Source organism: Hypomesus nipponensis, chromosome 12 (genome assembly GCF_054491055.1).
Source record: "Hypomesus nipponensis isolate SF chromosome 12, ASM5449105v1, whole genome shotgun sequence".
NCBI classification, from domain to species: domain Eukaryota; kingdom Metazoa; phylum Chordata; class Actinopteri; order Osmeriformes; family Osmeridae; genus Hypomesus; species Hypomesus nipponensis.
The window spans coordinates 9,142,798-9,156,344 of NC_140372.1; the positions used below are offsets into that span (position 1 = coordinate 9,142,798).

Below are 13,547 nucleotides of genomic sequence, written 5' to 3' on the forward strand. Positions count from 1 at the left end.
AGAGAGCAAGGTCAACGAGCTGATTACCAGATGTACAAAGAGTCCTGTTGTAGACAATTAGAACAAGCCCGTTAGAGAGCACACAACAAACACCTGGTGAGTGTGTGCACAGGGTGACTGGATTAGAATGGGAGGATATTAAGAGGAAACTGCACCATAGCCGAATGCATGAATTAAACATTAGCAAGTTCACATTACACTCGTTGAGGCAGTAGGGTTTTAACAGCAGGGCCTATTTGATTTAGCTCATTGGGTATACTGACTTGGAGGGGATTGCACTTGGAACCATTTAAATGATTGGTTAAAATTGTGAAATTCCTGCATATCTGGCACACAGGGAATGCAGAACTGTATTAGCCAACTAGAGCCTCTCTGTCAGAGTTTTGCTACAATAAAGTCCATGCTCATTGGCCCTCTGGACAGGAACTGGGCACCATCAAGATAAAAGACTGGGCGGGCATTCCAGACCAGTCACTATGGAAACGAGGGGACCTGTTTTTTAACAATCTCCCTTGGGGGCGAGCTACTTAATTCTAACAGAAAAGCTTCTAGATCACACAACTAAAATGGAAAATATTGTCAGAAAGGGAGAGAGGGAAAGAAACAAGAACGGGAGGGATAAATGTTGAGCTCAAGATCAAGAGGGCAGAACAAAGAAACAGAGAGAGAGCTGTGCAGAGAGAGAGAAAGAGGGTGAGCGATAGAAACAGAGAGACAAAAGAGCAAAACAGATAGAAGAAGAGAGAGAGCTAAGCGGACAGAGAGAGAGAGAGAGAGAGAGAGAGAGAGAGAGAGAGAGAGAGAGAGAGAGAGAGAGAGAGAGAGAGAGAGAGAGAGAGAGAGAAGAAAGAAAGAAAGAAAGAAAGAAAGAAAGAAAGAAAGAAAGAAAGAGAGAGAGAGAGAGAGAGAGAAAGAAAGAAAGAAAGAAAGAAAGAGAGAAAGAGAGAGAGAGAAGAGAGAGAGAGAGAGAGAGAGAGAGAGAGAGAGAGAGGACCCCTGCACTCTATCCCCATGACTCAGATACGTTTATTTGTCAGTGAGTCACGGTGGGATGAGAGACAGTGGATGGGCCAGTTGACGCCTCCATAGTTTTTCATTTGAAGTTTGGAGGCTTGTATCCGACAGACAGGTCCCAGCAGAGAGGCAGGGAGAGAGAGAGAGAGAGAGAGAGAGAGGGCTGCTCGTTGGCAGTCTGCCAGCCTTTCAGCACAACTCTGTGTGTCCGTGACGGATGGAGAAAGAATGTGGGAATCTGCTAACCTTTTCCTGCACCGACACAGACGATGTCCCCAAACCAGGAGAGTCATCTGTCTCCCCTCTCCGTTTGAAAAGACAAACTGTCTCGTTTTATATTATTTTCCACCGCGCAATCAAAAGAGGATGTGGAGGAACTGGAGCTGGTCCTGGTATTTACCCGGTCTGCGATGGTGTTATAAAGCACACAAATCACATTTTAGAGCGTGTCAGCATGTCAATGGGCCGCTAGAATGATGGATCATGTCTGCAGGAACAGTGGAATTCTTCTCCTCGGGTTTGTCTCATCCCTTGGGACAAAACACACACACCAGACCACATTCATGGAACAGTAGTGAAACAGTTTGTCGTTTGTTTTTCTTCCCAGGTTCAGGTTAGGATAGGGGGGGTGACGTGAGCTACGTGGAGCAGCTCTCTGACCATAGTGAAATGAAGGAAGTCAAGATGAAAGCTTGTTGTGCTTCGCTTCATCTTTATCTGATCTGTCTTTATCTCATTGTTAGCCCGGACCCAGATGTGGGTGTGCGCTTTTAAATCGCTCTCTTCAATCTCTGGCTTTCTGCTTACCTTTATATAAAAATGTACTAAAGCTCTTGTGCAACTTAATTCATCTTACAGGCCGTAGAACAATGTGTCAGGATGCTGGTAGCTATTAAGCAACCACAAGACAACACATCAAACGCATGCACTCACACACACACACACTCACACACTCAAACTCACACAAACTCATAGGACCCAGCCATTTCAAGTCATAGATGCCTCTTTCGTAAATCACCCGCCATTCTCTGTGTTGGTTTTATCCCTCCCCTCCTCCCTCCCTCCCTCCCCCCCGCCCCCCTCCCTCCCTGTGGCAGCTTAGCTCCAGTCCTATGGGCTGGCTGTTATTTATCACCTGCCCCCTGGCCTGCTTGGGTCGACCAGGATAGTGATATAGAGTGATAGGCTAATAGGAAGAAGGGTGTAGAACAAAAGGCAGCAATCAGACTGGTGGCGGTGGAGTCTTCCTTCCTCTCCTTGTCTTCTACTGCTAATCTTCAGGTTGGGCCTTTGCATAATGGAAACCATTGCATTACGAAGGATGTCAAACAGGAGATTCCTCTTATCTGACCAGTGGACTAATCAGACAGGATGAAGGAACAAGGAGATGAGGACAGGATGCAACCTCAGTTGCAGTTGACCCATCCGTCCACTTGGGGGCAGTGCAGTCCCAAAGCCTTGACAGCTACAGTAGCTAGCCAGTCTTGACCTCTCTCTCACCCACCAGCTGTGACACTGCATTTGCCGACCTGTCATCTTCTACTGGTGGACACACACCCAAACCTGATACCCAACCCCCCCCCTCGGTTTGAATTATGGGCCCACCTGCCTTTTAACAGCGCTGACAGCAGATGACAGTTTGGAGGAAATACCACCGGGGGTGGATTTATAGGGGGGTCCTTGACTGATGACAGACCAGGTGAGATGGAGACACGGGGCTGTGAGGTTGCTATTAGATACTGACGAGAAAAGACCAGGCCAGACAATTGACATACGGTGACAAAACACACGCTATATCAAAGATAAAAGACAAGCAGTCAATTCTTCCAGAGAAGGCGTGTGACTGGCGGGGGAGGGGGGAGCGAGCGTTTGAGCACAGCATGTGAGCGTGTGTGTGTGTGTGCGTGGGTCTAACCTCTTGACCACATCGGCTCCGTTCCAGCAGGAGTGACCGTCGGCAGACGCCAGCTCGCTCACGCACAGCTGGTCGGCCAGGCCACCGTAGAACGTGCGGTACAGACGCAGGCTGTTCAGGAACTCCCTAGACATGACACACACACACACTTACAGCCCCGTGTACACATGCAGTATATACACACAGCACACTGTCCTGTGTGCGTATAAGTAAGAAGGTCGAATGAGAAACGAGGCAACGCGCCGAGTGTGTTCACTACTCACTTCCTCCTGGTGGCCAGGGAGTCCACTGCTTCCCTCAGGGGGGCTTTGAGAGGGATGGACTCTCTAGCGCCGCCCTGCTGGACACTGACAGACTGGGCAGGCCTTCTATTGGGGTGGCCACACACCTTATGGACCTGTGGTGTGGCCAGAGAGAAGATGTGAGACACACGTTCTCTATTCGCACAAGTACACAGTTGTAATTGGTAGGGAAGGTGCAGCACATGGGGAGCATGAACAAGGCCTGGTTTTCCTCCTTGGATGTAGAACACTTCTCTATGGAGCAACCACAAAGCAATCAGACTAATCCCAAAGGAACAACAGAAATCAATGAGTTGGCCACTGAGGCAGAGAATAGGTTGTTTATGCTCCAGGCTCCTTTGTCAGCTTGTTTAGTTGTAAAATGTTGTTCTGCTGGTGTGCTTCCGTGTTCAACTGACATGTTTTCCAATGCGGAGGCCTTCACCTTTCACCTCACCTAATGTTCTCATAGCAGGGAGCTATGAAGAGCGCATGGGCAGCGTCCCTCCACAAGGTGGCAGAGTTACTTTGAGACAAATCCAGCATTCCTATGGCCAGGGAAAATTCAGGACTAACGGACAGCTTATTACCAAAATCACTAACAATAAGCCTTGATTAGTTGGTGACTTTGGGGTTCCTCCAGTGGCCAGCAAACTAAATGTGAGCCTTTATTAAAAACAAATTTCCACCGCACCCCCCACTTAGCCTCCAGTCAGTTGACAGCTGTCAGCCATCATTTGACAAGAAGGTAAATACACTTGATGTAAACAGACACGTAGCTGCCCGGCAACATTTCCATACTGACCGCCTGCAAATCATAACATAACTCCTGACCCCAGAGCGATACACAGTAACAGCCAAAAATAGTTTTGGTGGAGGACTTGGGCCTGGGCTTGAGTGGGCAGCGTTTCTATCCAAGCTGAGCTGACTAGAGAACTACCCACATGGTATATTTGGAGTGTTCCAGGCAAACTGTTGTTGTGTGGTATGTGCAATTTCAAGCCACTTATGTTTGGTCTGTGCTCCACATTCTTCTGTGACAGAGTGGTAGCAGCTGGGATAGTGGGCTGAGTTTAGAGGATTCTATTAACATACAGTAAAAATGGAAAGTACTCTTCCTCTTCACCTCTTTCTCATCTCTACCAATCATTTTTGCAGAAGACATCTCGGTTGTGTGCTTGCGGGCTAATAGGATCTTTCTGTTTGACCACCAAAACACTCCAACTCACAAAACATAAGGTATGGAATATGGAATATAAGATATGGAATGTGTGATTTCATCCTTTCGATGACTCGTGAAGAATTTGAGCATATGACAGCATCGGCTGAGCTCAAGACGCTTTGAGGGAACATCTCAAACCGTGAAAAAACTCATCTCCCCGTGAGGGCTCCTACCTGGGCGGAGAGGCGCGGCCCGTTCTTCTGGGCGTGTGCCACGGCGTCGTGGACCAGCGTGTGAACTCCCAGCAGCACCTGCTCTATGTCGTGGTTGCCATGCATGCGTGACGACAGCTCCTCCAGCGAGCGCACAAACTCCCTCCAGTGTGGGTCCACCTCGGCCATGCTGGCCAGGCAGCCGCGCACCACGTTGAGGCAGTAGCCCATGCAGGGCTTGGACTGGGTCAGACCCTGGCCAGACACAGCAACAAGACACACTGTCGATAACACTGAAACACGCACTCTTGAATTCATCAGTTTGAGGAATGGGACCATCATGTTGTTTTGGACATTTGTAACAAGGTGCGTTAGAATTCATGCTGTTGAGATTGTCTTACCTGGCAGTGAGGGCAGAACTGCATCCTGAGCAGGGCTCGTCTACACTCTCTGGTGAATGTCAGGTGGTCGGTGGTGTTGATCACCTCGATGCCCAGGTGCAGAGCCTGGAGGAGGAGGCGGCCCTGGACCCCCGAGCGACCAATCTGATTGGCCAGAAGGCTGGGCGCCCCTCCGAACGGCACCAGGTCGCGGCGCGAGGACCTCACGCACTCTGCGTAGCCGGGGGAGATGGCACTGAGGCCCGGGTTGATGAGGTGGTTGTAGACCAACGGGAAGAGCGCGTCGAAGAAGCGCTGGACCAGGTCGTCCACGCTGAGCTCCGAACCCAGGATGAAGAGGCCGACGTCGGTGAGGAGCTCCCCGACGGGGGCGGACGCCTCCGCAGCCATGTTCCTGTAGGACTCCAGGAGGAGGGTGTTGGTGTGGTTCTCCGTCTGCTTCATTAAACCCTCCAAGGTCTCTGTCCAAAGGAGAGAGAGGGTAGGAGGGCGAGGGAAACAGAAGAAATATGCTCAAAATAAATGGATATTCTCATTCCTACATGGTTCAGTTTGGGTCAATGTGTGACTGACCCAAGTTCTTCTGAACATGAGTGTGGATGGGAGAGAAGAAGGGGAGAGGAGGAGGAGAGGAGATTCAAAGGCTTGTTCTGGCAGCGCAGCAGGAGTTGCAGAGCTGGAGCAGTGCTTGGGGGAAGCTAGCAGGACAGGAGGCTGGGCCGGGCCCCCTGCCTGGAACCCTACTGAGGCCAGGATGGGAGAGCAGAGCTGCTGCAGCACCGGCCCCAGGCAACACCCGACAGAGACAGACGGGAGGACTGAGAGTTGAGAGAGAAAAGAGAGAAGCATGGAGGAAGAGAGACAGAGAGAGAGAGAGAGAGAGAGAGAGAGAGAGAGAGAGCCTGAAGGAGAGAACTACAGAGAAATAGATCAATGACAAAGACCCTGCTGAGGCAAGACTGAGTTATTTCACACTGTCACTGTCAATGAAACAAATGTTTAGTTGTCGTTGTACGACTACCGTAGGCTTAATCAGTTGACTGACGTCGGTGACATGGATACCTTAGGAGGTAACTGTCTATCTTTGTAAAGTTTTGAAGCTGTGACATTTGAGGTTCCTCTATGAGTTCCTCTCTGGTTATGAACAGGAATTATGCACGGGCTGGTGAATCTGCCACGAGGGAACCAACATATCCTGACATCCCCCTGTCTCTGCCACCAGAGTCTGGTTAACAATATCAGTGTGCTTACGTGTGTGTGTGTGTGCGTGTGTGTGTGTGTGTGTGTGCGTGCGTGTGTTTGTGTGCGTCAGCATGTATACCCCAGGATAACAACACTCATTCTTCCTAATCCTATTCCAATATGCACAGCAGGACCAGACCTCATCCAGTGATTTACCCCCACAAGCAGATACGACACCCAAAGCAAAAGGAAGTTACAGTAGCATGACGCAGGGCACACTGTTCAAACCAGACTGACTTCCTCAGTTTGAACAGCAAATCAACTTTGAAAGTCGCAACTATGCACGTTCACAACACAGGTTATCCACTGTGTCAGATTGCAGTCACGTTCCCAACAGGTGCACAGTGTGAAATGTGGTCCTACAATTCCTACAATGTGAAAAGAAAAAAAATAAGGAACTGGTCAAGGCAGTGGAGCTTCTAGCTAGCCAAGCGGTTCCCCCGCCTTTCTCCACTACCCTGCTCTAAGAAGTGACCCGTGGGCCTATTCCCCCATCATGTGCCTGTCATGGGTTGTAGTGGAGAGTTGGCCGGCCCCAAGGTGAGGGCCCAGGGCTGGGTAGAGGGGCTGAGCCGTGAATGGTGTGCACCAGCGCAAAGAGATTGACCCAGGGCACCCTGGATAGAGGGGCCGGAGGGGCTGGAGAGATGTGCAGGGCTGGCCTGGGAGCCACAGGCCCGGGCAGAGCTGGGCACTGATGCACCAGCAGGAGAGAGGAGAGGGTGACAGGGTGACAGGGTAAAGGTGGCGCTGCCGTGGCTGAATTCCCTGACAGGAACGTGTTGACCTGAGGTGTGTGCGCATATGGGTGTGTGTGGCTATGTACAAGCATAGATGTGTATACCCATGTGTGTGTGTGTTATGTATACGTGGATGAATGAGTGTACGTGTGTGTGTGTGTCCTGCACGTCGTGTGCGTGGGGGGATTACTCCAGCAGAGCACCTGCTGTATGTGGCTGAGCAGAGCTGCTGAAGGTCCCACAGGGATTACCGCCCCGCTTCTGGGGGGCTTCGCCAGATTAGCCTGGCCGGCTAATGAATCCCACTTGTCAAGCAGCACAAAGAGTGTGTGTCGTACCCACAGAGGAGAGGAGCGCAGGGCAGAGGAGCGCGGATGTGACAGGCATCAACAGGTAGCCCACAGCCGTGAAGAGGGACATTGAAAGTTCAGCGGGGAAATGTGCCCCTAATTTACCATTTGGATTTATCCTCTTAACTTTGTAACGGGCCATTGTCCTAAACGCACGCACAGAATCTCCCCCTCCATAGTATGGCCTATTCGCCGTTGATTCCTGATCATAAAGTATACATTACTAGTCATTTAGACTGCCTTAAGTGAAAGACAAGGTGAAAAACGACCTTTCTACTGCAGTCTCCCTGCAGCTTATTTCTCTTTGAAAGCCTCTGCAAGATGAGATAAGAGGCTGACTGCAGCCTCCCAGACTTTCCGCCGGCATCAACTGTAGGGGACGCCCAAGGATACAGAGAGAGAGGAAGGGGGAGGGAGAGAGAGAGAGAGAGAGAAAGACAGGGACAGAAACAGAGAGAAGAAAAGGGAGAGGGTGCAGGGAGGGACAGGGAGAAGGAGTGGGAGAAGGTGAAGGAGGAGAGGGGGGAGAGGAAGGTGAGGGATCAGGGAGACGGAGAAGGAGGAGAGAGAGGGAGGGAGAGGCAGAAGAAAGGGCATGTGGGGGGGAGAGAGAGGAAGAGAGGGAAAAAGAGAGAGGGCAGGGTGATGGAGCGTGGCGCAAGAAGTGAAGGCAAGTCACAAAAGACAGTCAAAAGGGGAAGAGCAGAGAGGGAGGAACAACACACACAGAGAAGGGACTGATTAGTGAGGATGAGGAGGGTCACCAGAGGACAGACTACGGCAAAGAGTCTCGATTGAAAAGGGAGGAAGCCCACCTGAAAGCTCTTAGGTCGCTTTAGACCTGGGATACACAACAGTGACGCCTCGGCTCCCCTCCCCAAACACTTGAAGTGTTTTCCTTTCATTTTCCCCTGAAGCTAGTTCCAATGCTGCTGGCTGCAGCAACACAAACTTCAACGGTCACACTCGTGCCATTGTCAGGAAGAATTTGAGTTCCATCAGAGCTTGCGCGTGTGTGTCAGGGAGTCAGCATGAGTGTATAGGCCCCGGTAAGGCTTGGGATACAGCACTAGCAGAGCAGACAGACGCCCAAATGCTGCAGCAGAGTGCCGACATGACCCAGACACACAACCTGTTACCCTGCACCATGTCCTCCCTACCCCCCCCACCCACCCTTCCTGAGCGACTTGCACCGATGCCACTATCAGAACAAGCACGAGACGTTCCTCCCCTATCTTCCTGGAGGCCAGGCCTGGAGGTTGAAGCTACTGCTTGAAGGAACCATGCAGGGTTTGGGGCTGAACTAGGCTGGAGACCAACGGCTTACTGTGTCTCTGTCGAACAAAAGGCAGGTTAGTCGCCTACTTACAGATGCTGTGATGACTCACGCTCGAAACTGTATCTGAGATTGTTGAGGTACTTCTCAAGACAAACGGCAGGGAAGAAAGGAATATGGTGTTCCCCGTATCCCCATGTCATTATGTCCTCTGGCCCCAGAGGGGAGCTTGGTGGGGTGGTGAGGGGTGTTGAGGGTGGGGTGGGGGTGGGGGGGGCACCGAGACACAGACAGAGGTGGAGTGGAATTATGCAGCTGCTCTCTTTGTTTATCATGGCTCTCCTGGTACCTGTTTAATGACAACCATTTGTTCTGAGGTGGGCTCCTGTGTCTCGGCCCCAGTCAACAGCTCTCCTAGGGCCTGGGTTAATGCTTCACTGATTCCTATGTGTGTGTGTGTGTGTGTGTGTGTGTGTGTGTGTGTGTGTGTGTATCTCCCAGGGGCTACAGACACTTGATTACAGAACAAAAAGGGAACTCCACCAAAAAGACCCAACAAAAACACTAGGCACCACGAGTCTCCAGCACAGAGGAACGTACATAACCACCTCCTGTATGTGCCGTTCAATATCTTGAGATATCTTATAGCATCTAAGAAATTCAGGATGCTTATTTAGGGTTTTGTAGAATTGTTCCCGTTATCCTGGTCTCAGAAAGTTGAACAAATAGTTCTTCTTGGAGGTCCTTATTCCTTCCTACCTTACAGTTGGCACTATGGTTCTGGTGCTTCCCAGTATCTTGATATTTTAACACTTAGATTATGTAAACTACATTCAAGCTCTTGTAAAAAAAAAATACACCTGTGCCATTGCACACTGCCAAAGCATGTCTGCTTATCACCAAGGTAGACCAAAAGAAAATCAATGTGATCAACCAACAGGTCTGGTCTGAACAAGTGAGCGTGTGGTGTACGTGCATGTGTGTGATATAAAGCAGTGTGACAGACACCTGGAGATCTGGCTTCACTCTGTGACCTCCTACCAGCCATGTGGACGACATCAGTCCAAATCCAAACTGAGCATGTGTGTGTGTGTGTGTGTGTTCCTATGTCTGTGCATGTGCGGGCTCATAGCATACTACCATCATCCAATGTTCACACACGGGACTGTCCGCCAGCAATTTCAGCCTCTACACACTGCACCACCCAGTGTCACTAACAACCTCCACACCAAGCCATCAATCTGTCCATCCACCCTGGCGACCGCCGCCCCACGCATGCTAATATGCCAAATCAATCCCACCCTATTAGAAACAATCCATGTTTGACCGTGCGGCCGTTCCAGCCATTAGACTGACACATGTTAAATCATACAACAATTGCAGAAAGGGTTTTTAATACAATCCTGCCGAGGCGTTGCCATGCCAGCCTCCGTGGCTAAAAGGCTTTTCCTCTCATCCCATTTGCCTTCCCCTCTGACTCTTAATTGCAGAATTTCTCATTTTCAATAATGCAGACTGATCTGGTTATAGGAGACAGGGGGCTGTTTAACCCTGCGGTACGAGGCATGGTCAGGCCTCGGGAGGGGGGGTGGGGAGGGGGGGGGAAGGGAAGGGAAAGGCGACTCTCTATGACTCCCCCTTCTTGTTTTCATCTCCTATCTCCCCTATCTCTCGCGCAAGAGAAATACACGTACGCATCACCACAACAACACGCGTGTACTTGCTCAGTGAGAGCGAAATAGGCTGGGATTTCCCCCACTGTTGACACACAAACATAAAGAGACTGGATACTCAAACAACCTGGAAGCAGTGAGCTCTTTAAATCTCCCCCATCAAACCCAGAGGGGCAGCGGGTGAAGATTGTGATCCCAAGGTGTGATCTGTCAGCCAGACCCAGCCAGACGAGCTGGCTAGTCAGCTTATGAAACTGAAGAGCCGTTAAGACCACGCTGATGATGTCTTCAAAGACTGGCTGATAAACACAGAGGAGGAAGGGGGGAAGGAGAGAGAGAGAGAGAGAGAGAGAGAGAGAGAGAGAGAGAGAGGGAAAGAGAGAGAGAGAGAGGGAAAGAGAGAGGGAAAGAGAGAGAGAGAGGGAAAGAGAGAGAGAGAGAGAGGGCGTGGGTTACACTCTAACCAGTAGGGGGAGACATTTTTCTTTCCAATTTCAGGGCCCACATCAACAATGAATTTCAACGTGTTGAGTAATGACCGCCCCAGTGAGTGGAAGGAAAGAACTTAAGGAGGCTTGATATCTATGATGGATGAAGTCCAATACAGACTCTCTGTAGTCAACCTTGGTTTGACAAATACACCGTTTATTTTTTGAAGTGGCCTTTAAAGATAATGACCCCGGGCACAGTAGACCTCTACTTATACACTCCCACGCAGAAAGGCCATTTCAACTATCCATTACGTTTCAAATGTTACAGGGAGGTGGGGTGCAGTTGGGAGTCAAAGTGGAGCTACTCAAACAGACTGAGATTCGAGGGTGGAGTCGGCCTTTAACTATTTGTCTCTGCACGTTTCGAGGCTTTTCTCCACGAGAGCAATGTGTGCGTCTGCGTGTGTGTGCCTGTGTCACTGTGTGTCTATGAGATATATGTCAGTCAGGAATGGGGTCGGTCAGGCAGGGAGATGGAAGTGAGCGTGTGTGTATATGTGTGTGTATGCGTGTGTCTAAACAGCGGGAATCCCTCGTCTTTAAGGGGTTGGGTTCATATATAGTTGGAGAGAGGCAATTCATACTCGCCGTCACCCAGAGACAGGAGGAACGATGCCTGGGCACGCCATGACACACACACACTCTATGTCTCTCACACACACACACACACACAGTACAGGAGTGTGTCTCAGCCCACCATGTCGTGAGCATGCTGGCAGGACAACAAAGATCAGATGTTCAGATCAGCCATAAAAGGCTTTGTGTTCTGCTTGTCTTCTTTGGCTTTGATGAAGTGTGTGTGTGTATGTGTGTGTGTGTGTGTGTGTGTGTGTGTTCTCACATCACCATCCAAGATGTACTACCAAGCAAAGGTTCACTTATTGACATCTTTTATTTTCAGATTCCTGTAAGGTACACAGTAGAATACTGAACCACACTTTACAGAGAGCCCACAACATACTGCACCAGTGCACTACACTATTTCACCTCCATCCAATTTCCATCTACTGGACCCCGTTGCAGTAGTGTCTCTATGGAAACATTGGTCCCAAGTGAAGCCTGATAGAAATTCCACAGGAATCTTTTTTTTTTTCTTTCTACTGTGTCTCCTGGTTCAAAGACATTCTGATGCCACCTGCTCACAACTGTTGAGCAATGCGAAGATGGCTCCTATTTATGTGATTCATCACGCCTGAAAGGCCGTGGCCGCAAGAAAAAGAGGCCTGCGACATTTGATAGGCCCGCCAAGCTAGTCGGCCACTGGTGAGTCACTGTCTGTGGCTTGGACTCATCCCTCTGCGCGGCCACAAAAGAGCCCAAAGATTCCCTTTGGTGACACGGCGCGGTCGACGACAACAAAGTATTCCTGGGCATTAGAGAGCATGCCTTCAATGGGCTGTTTTGTTTAGATTCTCAGTGTACTGTAACCCTGCCACATTTGAATGAGGTTCTCTGATGAGACACAATCCACTTGACTGTGTGTAAGTCATTCTTTTACAAAAGAGCCCATTCAAATCTATATTTAAGTAACCTTGTAACATGTTTTGTTGTCCGGCTATTCTGTGAAACAGGCTTTGGGAGAGCGTAATCACATCTTAATGATCTACTTAAAATGGAGGCTGTTTAACTTTAGCACAAAACTGGAGCTGAGAAGTCTGATTGAGTTAGCTTAACAGGCCTGTCTGTGTCACAAGCTACAGACCGCAGGGGAAAACAGTCAACATCAGCTTGTTTGGATGCAATAAGGAGATTTACTTCCATCAAGTCTATCATTAACACACATGCGGCTATGCGCTGACTCGTCTGTTTATAGGGGGACAGTGTGGACATTAAATCCCTCTTTCAGTTCAGTAAATCACAGGATAAGTGGAGAGGATAACGTCCATACTAACTTGCAAAATACTTTACACGATTCAGCCCTAAAGCCAAAATGTGTTGACACTGACACTTCAAAACATGACATTGTTCTAACTAGCTAGTGCTTATGATGGTTCCAGGGGGGATATCATTTCGAAACTTTCCAAATGTATTCCATATCAAAGGATTTCAAAGATACAGGCAGAGCCTAGTTCACATATTTGGTAATCTCAGAAGGAGGTTGTACAACAGCAGAAGTATTTGTCAGGCAGCGCACCTTATTAGTTTTGGAGAGGTAGAGAGAGAGGGAAGCGAGGAGGAGGAAGGAGAGAGAAAGACAGTGAGAGGTAGAGAAATAGAGAGGCGGCGAGAGAAAGACCAAAAAGAAGCGAGGGAGAAAGGGTGGAAGAGAGAGCAAGGAAGGAAGAGAGAAAGAAAAGGAAAAAGTAAAGACGATGGACGGAAAACAGCTTCATTATCGGACGGCCCCAGCCGTGCGGTCCGGCCCGGTCCAAACACAACACACAGTCTGGCAGCAGAGTTCCAGCTGACTGGGGCTGGAGGTCCGTTTACTAATGCCCTCTATCCCTGGCAGGAGAGCTACCCCTGGAGACAGACCAACTGGCCATTTAGAGAAGAGATTCAATCTAAAAACCAGAGAGATGAAAACAAAAAAAAAAGGGCAGAGAAAAGAACAACGCACTGTATGTCCAAAGAGAGGCCCACAAAAACCACACACACTCAAACACTGACTGGCAGACAGCCCTAATTTAGCGCAAGACTAGAGGTGGAACTAGAATAAAAGCTTCTTTGCTTTTCTTTGCCCCCCGTCTGTCCGTCCTGACTGGGTGGGGAGGAGGGTTGCTGGAGAGAAGTCACCGTGAATGAGTGGGCTCAGTATACCTGACTCCTGTGATCTGTAGAGTAAACTCA

At 49.6% G+C, this 13,547-nt stretch overlaps 1 protein-coding gene across 1 annotated transcript in view; it reads right to left on the reverse strand.

Moving 5' to 3' along the window:
- gpc5a (glypican 5a) overlaps positions 1 to 13,547 on the reverse strand; it is a 72,548-nt gene that overhangs the window by 43,897 nt on the left and 15,104 nt on the right. Inside the window, exons 3-6 of the mRNA XM_084668078.1 lie at positions 4,986 to 5,446; positions 4,606 to 4,839; positions 3,193 to 3,326; positions 2,930 to 3,055 (exon numbers count right to left, since the gene is read on the reverse strand). Coding sequence (XP_084524204.1) covers positions 2,930 to 3,055; positions 3,193 to 3,326; positions 4,606 to 4,839; positions 4,986 to 5,446 — 955 coding nt within the window. The remainder of the gene's footprint in view (positions 1 to 2,929; positions 3,056 to 3,192; positions 3,327 to 4,605; positions 4,840 to 4,985; positions 5,447 to 13,547) is intronic.